We start from the raw sequence: 17299 nt of genomic DNA, 5'->3' as shown, positions 1-17299 counted from the left end.
ACTAGTGTAATGGAGGCCAGCGGTAGGTGTTGTGCAGGTAAACCTCACTCCCCTAATCTCAAGAGGTGCACTAGCAACTGATGCTAGTGGTTGCAGTCTTTAGTCTCCTTGTTAGTGCGCTCACCTCCCATGCCGGAGACCCACTTGGAGCAGTGTGCAAGTAGGACCCCGGTGGAGGAGTTACATTGGTGCCGTGACCCGGATGGGAGTGAGGTTTAGGGGGGATAAGTGTAATGGGGGCCAGCGGTAGGTGCTGTGCAGGTAAACCTCACTCCCCTAATCTCAAGAGGTGCACTAGCAATTGATGCTAGTGGTTGCAGTCTTTAGTCTCCTTGTTAGTGCGCTCACCTCCCATGCCAGAGACCCGCTCGGAGCAGTGTGTGAGTAGGACCCGGGTGGAGGATTACATTGGTGCCGTGACCCGGATGGGAGTGAGGTTTAGGGGGATGAGTGTAACAGGGGCCAGCGGTAGGTGCTATGCAGGTAAACCTCACTACCCTAATCTCAAAAGGCGCACTAGCGACAGACACTAGTGGTTGCAGTCTTTAGTCTCCTTGTTAGTGTATCTGCCTCCCATGCTGGAGACCCAGGTTCGAGACCAGCTCGGAGCGGTGTGTGAGTAGGACCTGGGTGGAGGGGTTACACTAGCACATTATTAGGAAAGACGATTTGCAAAGATTCATTTAAAACAAAACCTTTATACTCACTTCTTCTGTAGGTGAAGCTGGATCACGAACAATTTGTGCGAACATAGACGCATTTAGGCAGATTGGGGGGCGCATCCCCTTCAAAAACAAAAGTAATCCTTTGCGTCTTCAGCGGCTCAGATGTCGAGAGTAAATGACAACTGCTATGTTGATTATTACTTCCAACAACAAACACCTCAGTCGCTTAGGAGACATTCTTGTCCACCGCTGCTCAGGCGTTGAAACAATGGCGGACAGTTTACAGCTCACTCAGGACTTAGGTCTATGGTAAACAGCCGTGCCAATCAAAAGTCGTGGGAGGGGCTTGTGCAGAACTATGTCATTGTGCCAGGAATCTCATAACAGCCTGACCTGAGAAAGTTATTATTATTGGAGATTAAAAAAAAGCACTGGGTGGATTTTTATCATTATAGGGTGGTTGTGTACGCACACTGCCAACACACATTTATGTTCAAATAACATGTAAAAGTGAATTTTCCGTCCGATGACCCCTTTAAAATATAAGTACAATGTAAAAACATGTACGTACACAATAAGTGCATAGTATTAAATGATTAATTTAAATGTAAGTACATAGTAGTTAAGACACCTAATATAAACTGGGACCTCTGATTTTATTCGTATAAATTCTAACTAGAAAAAAAATCCAAATTCTATTTGCATAAAGCAATGTCTCCGGAGGGCCCTGTCTCATTGCAGTGCTCATTACACCGACCTTACGTATAAATTATTAACCAGCTGTATTTAAAATTCAGGCATGTCCATGACCCGCATGGAAAAAGATCTGCAGATCTTCTCCTGTAGGATCAAATCAGCTTAATAACCCTCTGAAGTTTCTCCCCAAAGGTGCAGTCAGAAATCAAACGAAAATGGCGCAGCTGGACGGTGAACCGGTACTTCGCGGTGGATATGAAGCACAGGCATCCGTCGCTGGCCAGCAGTGGTGTGAACGGGGGCACGCAGCTCTCCATCCTCAGCAAGAGCAGCTCACAAATCCGCATGTCCAGCCTGCAGGCTGAAACACCGGCCACATGAGCACTCAGAGGAACAGACTGAAGGCCAAACTCCTCAGATCTAGAGCTAAAAAATAACCTACGCCAACGTCCAAATCCTGTTTCATCTTTTGAGTCCGTATTACATCGGTTAACGCTGTAATATCTATCAACCGTCCATAGATGACAGGCTTTTGCTATGGAACTCTGAGGAAATCACAACCACTGGTCTATTGTGTGCCAAGCAAACGTGGATAATTTCGATGTGGACTGATGTGGATGAATCAGATTTGATCTGAACTGAAAGGAATTACAGGCCACGGGGGAAATAATGGATCCATAGCAATCTAGTATTTAGGATGCTTTCATCCGGAAATCTGAAAGTTGTGAACAAGGTGGATATTTTTGTACATATCAACATCAGAGTCTCTCATGTTTTCATTTCTCTGTCTTTGAAGATTAGTGACAGTACGAGATTTCAATATTTCATTGTCAAAGCTTCATCAAACAGGATGAAGACAGTCGGCCTCACAGCGATGGGATGTGGGACACAAAAAGTCATTTTTGAAGGAGCAGAAACCACATATTTCACACAGGAGCTTAATGAATAACTGATTCCCAGTTCTTAATACGAATTTAACATGTAAATATTTGCGTAGGTTGTACTTGTAGAATGAAGGACTGCAGGAAAATCAATGCGAAATTTGAGGACCCACATTGTGGACACTTCTTTGGCACAGTGTTGAATCTTTTACACGGTCAAAACTAACATTTGCGAAGCAAAACTAGCATTTGAAACCTCATTAAAACAGCAACTTAACTTGTTTTCACAAGTGGATTCCTCTTGTATTTCACATGCTCCTATTTCTTAAACAGCCGCCAGTACAGCTAGTGTCAGAATACTACAATGCAACAAAGCTCATGCCGGCGAGGTTTGTCATATTGATATATAAGTGGGAAATATGGATGTGATAGATTTGTGATACGCATGCTGATTCCTCCCCCACACACTTCTATGACTACTAGCTCTCATACAGTGAATTTACAGCAAGAATTATGAACCTTACACTTATCAATGAATAAATTCATTTTAACTAAGCTAAATTTCTCTCTTAAAAGCTGAGCATTAGCTTAGCTTTTCTGACACATAATATTTGATATTTTGCTCGTTTTGTAATTTTATGTCATGAAAGCATACAAATAGAGCACTTTTAAGATTCCAAAGATGATTTTTTTTTATTTGTCCCCTTAAGACGTAATTTTCCCTACTTTGCAACGGATGTCACTGCATACGAAGATGTTTTTCGCTTCTTCAAAGTGCCTTTTTTGCACAGTTGTTTGGTTTTACAAAGACAAACGGCAACACATAACTGAATCCCTCTGTGAAAGTGCTTTTATTATGCTTCAGCAAACCAAGAGGCCTTCAGAGAATTCAAGTTAGATTTATTTTTTCTTTGGCGTAGCTTTCTACAGGCCTTCAATTTTCTTTCAGTAATGCTAAAGAAAGAACATTTTGTGTGATATGTAATTTGATATGAAAAACCAATTCCAAAAAGTGAAATTGATTTAAATCTTACATTTAAATTTATATAATCATGATACATTACAGCTTCTCTCCCCAATTTAATTTAGTACATATATTTCTCCCTTTGTGAAGCATTATTCAAACGATAACTGCAAAAAGACGATGCACACAAGGTAAAAAAAAGTAACATTTTTATATGATCAATATTTATTTATATGTAAAATTACACTGTATTATAGAATTTTGAGTAATTATTGAACATTTAACTTTAAGTGGAATGTTTAGTGTTTACAATTGTTTAAAAAGTGAGAGTGAATCCTAGCCTGACATCATTTTACTCTAGGACACTTGTCAAGTTTTTTTTTTTTTTTTTTCCGAGATGATTTTGATTTCAATAAATGTAATTTTAGAACATGACAAAGAATTAGAATTAGCTAATAATAAACAGCTGACTAATAATTGTTGAATATTCTGTATATTCAATTACAGCACTGTCTTTTCATAAATTGTTACATCTGTGAAATCTCTCTAAATTCAATGACACGATCTATGTGCGTTCGCATTAAGGTCCGTTCACACCAAGAGCGATAAACCATAAAGATAGCTATTTTGGCGTCAGCACCAGCCGACGATATCGTCTGTTTATTTTAAGCGCACGCTTGTCTGCTGCCAGTGTTGCCAAGTCCGCGGTTTTACCTCAGAACTGGGCTACTTTAACACTGTTGCCGCGGGTTGTTTTTAACGGGTTAACCCCATTACCATCATATTTTAACCACTGAAATAAGAATATACAAGGGGAACCCCACCAAAAAAACATGTATTTTATCCTCCGGAATGTGATTTTTAACGGGGATCCCACTCGAAACACGACTGGGCAAGTTTTAAGTAGCAATTGGGGTTTGTTGGGAAAACCTGGCAACCCTGTCTGCCGCTTTAAATTTTTGAGCTTCTGTTCAGCTGTCAATGTTTTTATAGTTCATAAACTGAACGAAATCGTTCTGAAAGTGATTCCAACAAAATCATTTCTTTATGGTTTATCATTATAGCTATAGTGTGGACTGCTATACTTTAATACTCAGAACGATTTTTAGAACTATATTGTATCTTTAAAGTTATCGTCCTTGGTGTGAACAGGCTTACACTCAGCTCAGTGTTGTCACATTGAAAATACAAGCTTTAGCAATACATTGTGGAGAGACTGTGTGCAGAGAAACAAGTAGTAATACTTCGTAGTGTACATGTCAAAACAACACAGAAACTAGTGTGTAACTGCAGGCATTTCACAGATCCTAAGCTGGGGTTTTGTTTAAAAAAACGAGAATTTTAAGTAATTTGTGATTAAACAGCTCTTGGTGGTATGTTGTTTAAATGTGTAGTTCTCAGCATCGCTGCCTATTCCTCTTAAACGATGCATGCTTTCCTGTGATCTGTTGGGCGCTAAAGCACACAAAGAAAGTGGGTGGCTTATTATATTGATGTACAGCAATATTGTTATTTCAAGAGAAAATAAGAGTCTTACCCATAGGGCCAACAAGCATGTGCACTTTCTTGAAAACACATCATGACTATTTTTATTGTATAGCCTGGGAATTATTACAGTGCTTTTTGTATAGGTTGAGTAAATTTTAAAAACATATTTTGGTCTAACAAACACCTCTCTAATACCTCTCATCCAAAGTAGTGGGATTGCAGAGCTGGCACAGATTCTATACAGATTCTACAGAACTAGAAAACCTGCACATTTTATACCTCATACAACATTCAACAGAAATCATTGAGCTTTCAGCACATGTGCCTGCAATCGCCACTGCGGATTCCATTTTCCAATATACATAAAAATGGGCTGATGGGAAGTGAAGTGTCAGCGTTACACAGGTATGGAGATGAAAATGTGTGGGGGTTTTGTATTTCACAACAGAAATGTTCTTTTTTCTGTAAGTGAAAATGTATCATAACTAATACTGTAGAATAAGCTGTGGGTTTAGATGTAATATAAGACGTTGGTTTTGGTTTTTAATGGAGGATTATAATGCAACGTCACCTCACGCGAACTACATGTGGAAACTTTGTTTCTGATTTTAAACCAACATATCAGAAAACAAGAATATAGTATTTAGAATACTAATAAATCAGTGGTTTGACAGACTTATAATGACAGACTATAATGACTAGATTCATTTGAATGTTCTAGACGATGTTAACTGCAGCTAAACTTGCTTTTGTGGAGAGTTGCTGGCTTTTTATGTTTTTCTTTGTGTGTATTTTATGTCAGTGATTGTGATGTGAAATTATTTTTGGTTGGATGTATGTATGGTAAATCTTTTTGCACATTATAGACTTCATTTTGAAACATCATTAAATGTTTTTGACAAGTGAAGATGAAGTTGAACTTTTTTTTAATCTCTTTCTATTAAAACATCAGATAATATGTTAAAGGCAGTGTAGATGTTAAACATATTAAAGGAATAGTTAACTTCCCTATATCATCCAAGATGCTCATGCTTTTCCTTTTTCAGGCAAAAAGCTTTTGAGGAAAACATTCCAGGATTTTTCTCCATATAATGGACTTCAGTGGGTTGAAGATCCAAATTACAGTTTCAATGCAGCATCAAAGGGTTCTACGCGATCCCAGTCGAGGAATAAGTTCGAGCTATCGTGCATTTGTGGTTAAGAAGTATATACATTTAAATTTTTTTAATGAAAACGACCGATTGTTTTGCTAGATAAGACCCTTATTCCTCGGCTGGGATTGTGTAGAGCCCTTTGAAGCTTTTGTATGAAATGCATTGAAATTGCACTGAAGTCCACTATATGGAGAAAAAACCTGGAATGTTTTCCTCAAAAACCTTAATTTCTTTTTGATTAAAGAAAGACGTGAACATCTTGGATGTCAAAGGGGTGGGTAAATGATCAGAAAACTACTCCTTTAATGTGTCTCTAAGCTGATTATGTATGTTTATTGACAATGTCAACATTGTAGAAAAATACAGTAAGAGATTTTCAAATCAAAATGTCATTACCAGGCCATTAAGGTAATTGGTGAACATTTACATATATACCATAATACAGTAATACAACATCACAAAGCACATAATAAAAATATTTACTCCATACATTTAACACTCAACAAAGCTAATACACATCTGAATACGTTAAGGCAGGTTGGTGAATGTAGCAACAATGCAACATAGACAATATACAACATAACATTAAATATAATCAGAGAATAAATACATTTTAACATATAAGGTAACTATATGTCAGAAAGTTCACAGTCATTTTTTTGTAACTGAATGCTTTTGAATTCATGGTCCCTGTCTAAAATCATGACTGAGCAACAAATAAAAATGTTGTGGTACAAAAAAATAAAAAATAAAAATTGGGGGGTGTTCTGTGTTAAGACTATTGCACCTTTATCAAACTGATATTACTGTAGAAATTTCATACTTTACGCAAAAATATTCTAACAAACTTGTGCTTCTACATGCGAAAGACATAAGTGACCCGGGACTACAAAACCAGTCTTAAGTAGTATGGGTATATTTGTAACAATAGTCAAAAAAATATTGATTTTTCTTTTATGCCAAAAATCATTAGGATATTAAGTAAAGATCATGTTCCATTAAGATATTTTGTAAATTTCCTACTGTAAATATAATTTATGATTAGTAATATGCATTGCTAAGAACTTCATTTAGACAACTTCAAATATTCTGATTTTTTTTTGCACCCTCAGATTTCAGATTTTGTCCTATGCTAGCAAACCATACATGAATGGAAAGCTTTTGTATTTAGCTTTCATATGATATATAAATCTCATTTTTTAAAAAAAAAACAGCAAAATATGTGTAACTCCAAACCAATAATGTGTCAGAATTATTATTAATGAAAATAAATGTTAGCATGAATGAATTTATAATTTATGAATTTATATTTGTAATCAAAACCCCAAATAACAGAGCACAAATGTTGGCGAACATAATACATCAAGTGAAATATATACAGCAAGCATATTTACAAATATATATAGCAACAATAAAACAAGATAACATTTCTACCAAACAATAAACTTTACAGTCTAGTGCTCCAGATGTGTGCACTGCAAAGGATTCTTAAACAGGCCATTTTCAAAACAGTATTATTCATTATAATACTCATAACTACTCACAATACTCAAATCATAATGATTAATCGTAATTTGAATCTACTCTTTTAATTTGTAAGTACTATTTGTACTAAGACAATGTATTTTAATTTTCAGTTCCTAGATTTGCTTAACTGATACATGGCTTATAATGAATAAAATATCTTGAAAAGACCTGTTATGTAAGAAAAATACTTTGTACGCCCTGGTGATATTTCTTTATACATACAGGGTCAGTGCACTGTGCAATATACTGCCTTGAAACACAATTTACACAATAAAAGATTATGAATATGCATTTAGGAATACGAAAATACCTTTAATTGTTAGCTTTTGTGGAGAATCCAAAATGAGGTCTCTGTTTACAATAAGGCAATTAGCTGTGTTCAACATCTATACTATCTATGCAATCTCAACTTTCAAGCCAAGCAGACCAAACATCTCTATGGAGTGACAAATACAGATTACAAAGAAATCAGTTTTATGCAAGCTGCTCTTTTTTTTTTTTGGGCAGAGTGAACTATCCCTTTACTTGCATTTAATTTAAATTAGAAGAGGAAATGAAACAACATGGTTTGTGCTTTTGCATTATGATTAAATAGAGAACGTTTTATCAGCAGCAAGTTGATTTCAGTAATGTGTAGAAAAAAATAAATATCTTTGGATTGTTTTAGCAATCATTTTATAACCTTATAGCCTTATAGAAACACACCTAAACAAGCCAATCAAGATCTTCAGGATTACTGGAAAAGTACAGGCAGGTGACTTTAACCAGGGTTAAAGGGATAGTTCACACAAAAATGAAAATTCTGTCATTACAGCTTTCTGACCCTGCATTGGCAGCAACGCAACTGACATGTTGAAGGCCCAGAAAGGTAGTAAGGACACCATTAAAATAGTGTTGTGTTACTCTCATGAACGTGTGTCAAAGACTGACACAGAACTACAAAAAATTTGTTAAAATAAGTCCTTATTTTATTTCTTTGCCCACAAAAAGTATTCTCGTAGCTTCGTGACATTACGGTTGAACCACTGATGTCACACGGACTGTTTTAACTATGTCCTTACTAACTTTCTGGGCCTTGAACGTGGTAGTTGCTGTCTACGCAGGGTCAGAAAGCACTCAGATTTCATCAAAATTATATTAATTTGTGTTTGGAAGATAAACTAAGGTCTTACGGGTTTGGAACGACATGAGGGTGAGTAATTAATGACTACATTTTCATTTTTTGGTGTACTATCCCTTTAAAAGAGAAGTCCACTTCCAGAACAAAAATTTACAGATAATGTACTCACCCCCTTGTCATCCAAGATGTTCATGTCTTTCTTTCTTCAGCCGTAAAGAAATTATGTTTTTTGAGGGAAACATTTCAGGATTTTTCTCCATATAATGGACTGATATGGTGCCCTAATTTTGAACTTCCAAAATGCTGTTTAAATGCGGCTTCAAACGATCCCAAATGTGGTTGTAAATTGCAACCAAAAATACAATTTAAATACTTTTTAATCTCAAATGCTCATCTTGTCTTGCTCTCTCTTGAACTCTGTGTATTCTGGCTCAAGACAGTTAGGGTATGTCGAAAAACTCCAAACGTATTTTCTCCCTCAACTTCAAAAAACATTTCAAAATCATCCTGCATAACTGCAGAAGTTCCGACCCAGTCTTTGCAAAGTGAACATGCAGAAGATCAAACACCCTTAACAAAAAAGGTAAAACAGCGATATAAGGCAATTTTGAAGTTGAGGGAGAACATGAGATGAACATTTTTTGAGATGAACATATCCTAACTGTCATGAACCAAAAAAAAAAAAACAGTTCAGGCAGAGCGAGACAAGACGAGCGTTTGTCATTAAAAAGTATATAAATTGTATTATTTTTATGAAAATAACCGATCAATTCGCTAGATAAGACACTTCTTCCTCTGCTGAAATTGTTGACAAATGCATTTGGGATCGTTTCTAGCCGCATTTAAACTGCATTTTGGAAGTTCAAAATTGGGGCACCATAGATATCCACTATATGGAAAAAAATGTTTTCTTCAAAAAACATAATTTCTTTACAACTGAAGAAAGACATGAACATCTTGGATGACAAGAGGTGAGTAGATTATCTTCTTTAAAGTGGACAGTGGACCTCACTGAAGGACCTTAGGTAATAGGTTTTATGAAAGAGAAAGAGAGGAAGGGAAACAGGAAATGAGATGAATTGTAAATCTTGATTTCAGATGGATGACACACTGTTGTGGGACTCAGTTAAGGGCAGCTCCTTAGGGCTGCACTTCTCTAACACTGAGATTTGTGTGACTGTGCTGCTCTCAGTAAAGAGGGTTCGTCTTCTCTTACTGTATCGCAAATAATTTTGCGTCTGCCACTTCCACAGCCTCTTCTTCAGTTCTGCTTGTACCTGAAACACAAACAAATACATGTGCATTTTTGAAAGTAGGATGTATTTCCTGTTTGACACATACACTACCAGTCAAAAGTTTAGATTATATTTTAAAATTTTTAAAATGTTATCATTCAAAATAACTGTTCGCTATTTTAATCCATTTTAAAATGTAAAAAAAAATTTCCTGTGATGGAGAAGCTCATTACTTCAGCCTTCAATATCACATGGTCTTAATAAACTATAACTGTAACTAAAGCATAACAGACTTCTTTTGGAAATATTCAAAAATCAAAAAATGGATGTTGTTATATTGATTTAATATTAGAAAACACTTGTGGCTTACCTCTCCATTGAGAAAACAGTATAACAGAGCCACAACAAAACCCTGAGATGTACAGAAACACAGTATAACAGTCAGTCAGTAAAGGTGCATTAATAATTACAGTACAGCTGAATTTAGTAAAACATATGCAACTATTAGTTGACATAAATGGTATTATATTTGTTATTATATAGTGATGAGAAGGTTATTTTGGAAATGTAATAGGTTACAAATGACAAAAGTCACTATATTTATTGATTACCTTTCAAAATTTCTAACATGTTTCGAACTGTTAATAATTTTCAAACATATAAAGCTGGCAGGGTGAACCATACAGTAGTAATAAACACTGATAACTGTCAGACTTTCAAAATCCTTAATCTCTTGAATTAATATTGTAATTAGGGCTGCATAATAAATCGCATGCGACTGTTGTGCGCATCTCGTCAGTAAAGCCGCTTCTCCATCACGTGCATTCAGATGGAGCGGCATTTAATACACAGAGCCGTAGATCACTGACAAGTTACGCAATATCGCATTCATAATCGTAGATGAATCGCATTTGATTAAAAATGCATTATTGCGTAGCTTGTCAGCGAACTACGGCTCTGTGTATTAAATGACACTCTATCTGAATGCACGTGATGGAGATTTACTACTAATCACAGAACCGGCTTTACTGACGAGATGTGCAAGACAACCGCATGCGATTTATCGTGCAGCCCTAATTATAATAATTACATTTTAAGACACAGCCACCACAAAATTGGACTTTAGCACCTCTTTTTACTTTGAGATCATTCTGAGGTCAAATACAGATTTAAAATCGTAAGAAATATTAATACAAGAAATACTCAGATGTGACCCCATATGTAATCATTAACATTTTCATAAGTAACTAATTTAATTACACATTTTTCTCAGTAACTGTAATGGATTGCTGTTACATTTATTTTGTAACTAAATTACATAATGCAGTTACATGTAACTAGCTACTCCCTAACACTGATTTATATATACATGTGACATACACATACAGTTACTCAATATGCAGTAGATTTACGTATTTGCCATGTATATATATATATATATATATATATATTGATGAGCATTAGTATTCTGTGAATTTCATAGATGCTGGGCTGTACACACCTGAAAGGGGCCCAGGCCAAGTTCAAGAAAGTGGCGTGCTTTTTCTCCTGTGTTCTCTGGCAGGAAGGCAAAAACCATGTAGTGCATGCCAAACAGAGGGATCAGGAAAAGGGTAGACTTGGCCAGTCTCCTACAAGTATACATAAAGTTCAGCATTACATCAGAAAAAAAACAAGGTACATTTTGGAGGGAATTTTTTCATCAGGGAGTAATGAGCAATTGTGATGACTACATCACAGTAGCCTAAAAACAGCATGCTGCATGTGGGAGTAAAAATTAGCTCATGCTGTAAAGAAATAAGACTTTTGAGACTTTTTTGACATGACAATAACGCATTACTTCAGTAGCGTAGGCGCAGCTTATTTTTAAGTATTTTCCACTGAACGTTCGCAAAGAGCTTGATTGACAGGTGATCTGACCAATCATGACGCCGAATCCACTGTCTTGTCTGATAAACATAACAAACATGAGAGTGGATCAACTACAGTGGACTTAATCTTGAAAAATGTTGTGTATTGATGTCTTTTCGATTTTTGATCTGTAATGATACATTAAAGAGCCACAAAACAGTATTTATTATTTGAATTTCTTAAAAAAAGACAACATTTTAAAGCTGAGACCTTGTTTCATACCAGAAGTTACCTGCTCTGTCTAGTCTCTGTTGTCAGTTTTTTTCACTGCATTAGAACATGGTGCAGTGTTGGCAAGTCTGCGGTTTTGCCGTGAAATTGGGCTACTTTAACACTGTTGTCACGGGTTGAAGCGACCCAAATAACGTTATATTTAGCCCCTGGAATGCGAACTGTACCCCACCAAATAACATGCATTTTTACTGGGGGACGCCCCTCGACACACAATTAGGCTACTTTTGGGCTTGTTTTGAGTAGCAGTTGGGTGGGTTTTGTTGTCAAAACCTGACAATCCTGACACGGTGTGTAGCATGATAGCGGCATTGTTTGTCGGACATAGCAACAGTAACAAAAGAGGGTAGGTTTTTGTGAAGGGTCAATTGTTTGCGAATCAAACATGGTCATTTTTATATTATTTGCTGCCTTTGTTTCGAGTATGCTTTTTATTCCTTACATGAAGTGGTTGGTATCACTGCCACCCATTCCTGGAGACTTCAGCTTCTGCACAAGAATCCGGATCACATTTATGAAGATGATGAAATTGATCTGTAGATTAAAAAAAAAGTGTCTCTGTGTAATAGATGAAGGAAAAAGCTCATATACACTACACATCAACACACTTATATTCTGAAAGTAACATTTAAATTGACTAGGGCAAAAGAAAAATGTATTTCAGAGAATTACATACTGTCTTACATAACTTTTCAGCTTTAATTTCAGATATTAGAAAATGACATTTTGATATTGCACAATCATGGCACATGAAAAATGAATTCCTAACCCCTGCAGCCAATGTTTTCTAATGTGTCTTATATATTTGATAAATTCAGCTGTATTTTACCAGGAGAGACAATGTGATTGGTCCTTTGATAATCCACCAAAAGTAAGCAACATCTGTGTCATCCCAGCACCTGCAACATTCATATTAGCTTATCATTATATTTATGAATAGACCCGTAAATGCACTTTTGCAAACAGCGCAGAAATGTATCTTTCAGTATATGTCACTATAAATCAAATATCAATACCACACTAGTTTGAAGAACTTACAATAATTTGTACTTACACTCTGTTATCAAAAAAATTCCTTGCTAGAACCCAGACGGTCAGAACTAGTGTTGGTAGACCTACAGGATACAGACAGCAGACATAATTAATAACTAAATAAATAAATAAAATTGAATCAACCTGTAAAACACCTGTTTGTTACTATGCTGACACAGAATCAGGAATATGTTTCAAATACTGGAATTTCCTATAAAAATCCATGATAGGGAAAAAGAGTTTCTTTTCCATCTCATGCCTACAGGTGTCACCAATGGAACATAATACAGAAGGCCACACTATCATATGCAACTACTGTACACTTAGGTAATGCTATTACTTCAGTCTTCAGTGTCACATTATTCTTTGGAATTCATTCTAATCTGCTGATTTGGTATTAGTTATTTTCAGTTATTATTATTATCAGTGATCAGTTATTAATGGCTTTTTTCATTATCAGTGTTGAAAGCAGATTCTTGTCTTTTCTTTCTTTTTTTTACTTACCTAAACAAAAAAAAGGAAATTTTAAAGGATATTTTAAAACATCACAATCAAAACTTCTGACCATAATTTTTGCGTAAATTAAAAATTCTTCACATTATACAGCATGTTGCCAAGTACCTGCTTTAGTATCCACACTTACCCCAGCCAATAAGTATGTACCACCAGAAATACTTCTTTTGTGAGACAAAGGTTAGAGCTAGAAGAGTCTGTAGGTACATCCCCTCCACTAGTAGCCAGAAGTAGTTAGCCAGGATACTGAACTGGAAAAAAGCCACCGCCGCCTTGCAAGAGGTCTGAGGAGAAAAACATTCAGAATTCAGTATTAGTGCTATAACTGTTCTGCCAAGATGTACTGCATGTTCTTAGAAGACATATCTCTAAACAGAAGATGTAAAAGTACACATACTGTCTGAAGCCCAAAGTGCATTTCGGTTTTTAAGCGAACGCGAGGGTCAGCGTACAGTGCACGTGATGCGAATTTCGTCGTCAGAATAGTGCCACCCAATTTTTGGAACCGAACATAGGGGAGAGTGGGGTAAGTTGACCCACCCCCCGTATCTTGCCAACTGTACACTTTTACTATCATGTGATCATGTATTTTGGAATCACACATAATTTCTGCCAGACTGTGAAAAGGAGAAACACAACTGTTTTTTATGATTTATGATGCATATAGGTGATTTAGCAATGTATAAAACCATGCAAATCATTTAGCTAAATATTAGCCTGAATTGATAAGCTAGCTAGTTTTTTCCAAAATGCCAGCTATGGGGCAAAGTGAGCCAAATGCTGTGGGGTAAGTTGAGCCAGCACTCTAACTTACCCCACCATAAGGCACTGAAGTTAAGTTAAATATCTAAAATATAAACTGGGATTTTAATGTGATATTACGCAACTGGTTAAGTTTATCATATATATTATTTGTAGTTTATTTGATAGGGACAGTGTACAAGTGCACCAGATCCTTCTCTGAGAACCAGAAGATGCTTTTCATCACATTATAATCAAATGTATCTTTCCACCTATATTCCCTAATGGCCAATGCACATATTAGTCAATGCTATACGCACTACAGATCATTCATTAGACACTACACCAAAATAATTACTATATACTGTACTCTATATCATCTATCTATCTATCTATCTATCTATCTATTCACACTTGTATTTACACTCTTCTGTACCTCTCAGATTGACCGATGCCTTCTGTGCACTTTGAACTGGCTTATATTTTATATATTTAAATATTTAGAAACAAGTGAGAAGAATTTTGAATTACTGTGTGTAAACGATGACAGCCGTGTTGCAGTTGTGCTTAACTTTTGCTTTCTTGTGTTTAGGGTTTTGCATCACAAGTTCATCACAGAGCAATTTGTGTCTTAGTGAGTGAGAATGTGTTTAGACTTTTGCAAAAAGAGTGCATGAGATATGCAAACAGTGTCTAAACTGCCTAAACTTGTTTAAGGTTTTGCAAAAAGAGTGATTTATTTGACAAATTGGTTTAGGCTATTGAGAATTTGGTTTAGAAAACGGGGTTTAGTGTTTTAGGAAATGTGAAAAACTGTAATGATTAAAATTCATTTGCTTGGTTTTATTTTGTTTAAGTTACCTTTAAGAAAAGAAATATGATTATTAAGTTAGTTTTTAAAAGAGGTAAATCATCTTTAAAATTTCACAAGGGTTTGAATCAGATTCAGTCAGATGGTCAGTTTTCACCTAGATGGTTCATCTTACCCACTGACTCGGGTCAGCTTACCCCTAACCGGGGGCAAATTGAGCCACAGGAACTCTTTTTCATAAGAAGCCATATTTTTAGAACCCTTTGTCATAGAAACATTCTGATAATGTAAAATGATAGAAAACATCCTGAAATTACTTTAAGTACTTTCATTTTACTTCTGCCTCATTTTCCTTTATTTTGAGGACCACACAAGTAAAAACTGGCTCGTCTTACCCCACTCTCCCCTACTTAGGGTCTTTTTTTACATGAGAAAATGAAACTAAAGAGACAAGCACTTGTGCGTGACAGGTTATGAGATCGCCCAGCTTTGGTTTAAAGGAGTTCAAAAATATTTGTTATCAGTCATAACCTATAGGAAAAAATAGAGCAGACAATACATGAATGAAGCTTTTTGAAGCACATGCGAAAACTACGCATTCGAGCCTGCGCGTACAAAAAAATATGTATACTTTGGGCTTGAGTGGCAAGTGCCACAGCATTTAGCAAATTTTATGACCTACGCATTGCAAATGAAAATTTTACATTTTAACAGTATAATTTTAGGGTAAATGAATTAAGTAGAAAAAACAGCACAAATACCATTTCAGAGAAGTGGGAAGAAAAGCGTTAGCTATGTAAGAAGTGTTTTTTGTACTTCAAAGAAGGTGTTTGTGAGTTCTAGCGGAGGCAGATCTTGAAAAGTGTGCCTTTAAGGCACTGATGAGTCGGTTGATACTGACAGGGCTGGAAAAGTGGATGCAGAAAATGTGAAGCTAGTGTCACCATGCTGACAGAAACTGGTGTAAGGCTTAGAAATTTCTTTGCTGTTCCAGATAGATGCTGCAGTGTCATGCTGTGACCTAATACGTTTACTGATCACAAGGTTGATTGAATAGAATGCATTAGCTTATTTGCTGGAATGAAATCTATAAAAAACTAATTCTGCATTAGCCTATGACAGCTGGTGAGTCTCACTGTTGACATGGAGCAGTGGTCCTGATTCTCATCGGCAAAGAGTACCGCATCTTTGATGAAGATCGCACTGGCTCGCAGGATGAAGGAGGCAAAGAGATTGATGTGAATGTAATTTCTTGTGCAGTGGAACTTACTGTTTTGGGCAGAGTAAAATAGATTAGAATTATTCAACAAATTGTTACAAACCTCTGATTCATTTATAAAATGTTTTGTTGCATGTGGTTGCTGTACCTGAAGGCTGTAAACACAAAGATGGCAGAGATGAGGGAAATCAGAGAGGTAGCGTAACCTGCAGTATACACCTTCCTCAAAATGGAGTAATACGTGATCTAAAACATAGGACAAAATGAGGAAACGTTATAGAATTATTTCCAGAGAAATATCTGTGTTTTATCAAAAGATATTACACAGAAATAGCAAGTCTTTTCAATTTGATTTTTGTTATTCTTGAGGCTTACTCTTCATACACAAGTACAAATTTCTATGTAGACTGTTCATAAATTTATTCTTAAATATACTGTCCCACTGAACTGAATGTGACAATTTGATTTTGTTAAGAATTTACACAAATTTATTTTGCTTGTTACACAAAGGTGCTTTGAATTTAATCTTACATTAAAAACCTGCAGCACACAAAGAAGACAATATATTACATTCTTTCAAAAAAAATAAGCTTTTATCCACAGGCTTGCTGGATCTTTGGTTCTTAATCTTAATAATTCTAAACCTGCAGGCTTCATGAATCATGCATGAGAGTATAAGGCTGAATGGAGACAAGAACAGTCTCACCATAAGGTCTGAAATATCATGGATATTATAACAGATTTTATATTTAACCAATGATAGTGTGCAGCAAAATGAATTAAAAACTGATGATGAAATAATACAATTACTTCAGTCTGTTGTATGCTATTTGTGGCACAACCTCAAGTGCAGTAAACGAGAAATGTACAAAACCATATGTCCAAAAGTTATATAAAACAACAAAATTATATTAAAAAATATAATATAAAATATAATATATATATATATATATATAATATAAAAAAATATAAAAATGTAAAATCTACTTTTATTATTCATAGAAAAAATGGTAACATAAATAAACTTTATAAAATTTTAATGCCACCACCTGGTGAACAGCACGCAAAGAATCACTGGATACTGAAGGCAGTGAATGACTGCTTACAATGC

The 17299-nt window shown here is 35.7% G+C and overlaps 2 protein-coding genes across 3 annotated transcripts in view; one reads left to right on the top strand and one right to left on the bottom strand.

The window, feature by feature from the left end:
- The window catches only part of adcyap1r1b (adenylate cyclase activating polypeptide 1b (pituitary) receptor type I), a 34540-nt gene extending 28939 nt beyond the window's left edge, over positions 1 to 5601 (top strand). Inside the window, exon 14 of the mRNA XM_051112010.1 lies at positions 1554 to 5601. Within this exon, the coding sequence (XP_050967967.1) occupies positions 1554 to 1742 (189 nt within the window). The 3' untranslated portion in view covers positions 1743 to 5601. The remainder of the gene's footprint in view (positions 1 to 1553) is intronic.
- Positions 5602 to 7859: 2258 nt separating this feature from the next.
- The window catches only part of ghrhrb (growth hormone releasing hormone receptor b), a 33708-nt gene continuing 24268 nt past the window's right edge, over positions 7860 to 17299 (bottom strand). For both annotated transcript variants that reach the window (XM_051112008.1, XM_051112009.1), the window contains 9 exons: positions 16337 to 16434; positions 16106 to 16238; positions 13548 to 13701; positions 12927 to 12987; positions 12702 to 12771; positions 12315 to 12406; positions 11232 to 11361; positions 10101 to 10142; positions 7860 to 9772 (listed from right to left, as the gene is read on the bottom strand). In XM_051112008.1, the coding sequence (XP_050967965.1) occupies positions 9590 to 9772; positions 10101 to 10142; positions 11232 to 11361; positions 12315 to 12406; positions 12702 to 12771; positions 12927 to 12987; positions 13548 to 13701; positions 16106 to 16238; positions 16337 to 16434 (963 nt within the window). In that variant the 3' untranslated portion in view covers positions 7860 to 9589. The remainder of the gene's footprint in view (positions 9773 to 10100; positions 10143 to 11231; positions 11362 to 12314; positions 12407 to 12701; positions 12772 to 12926; positions 12988 to 13547; positions 13702 to 16105; positions 16239 to 16336; positions 16435 to 17299) is intronic.

The sequence above is a fragment of the Labeo rohita genome, chromosome 6 (assembly GCF_022985175.1).
Source record: "Labeo rohita strain BAU-BD-2019 chromosome 6, IGBB_LRoh.1.0, whole genome shotgun sequence".
NCBI lineage: Eukaryota > Metazoa > Chordata > Actinopteri > Cypriniformes > Cyprinidae > Labeo > Labeo rohita.
This window is presented reverse-complemented; position numbering and strand designations above follow the sequence as displayed.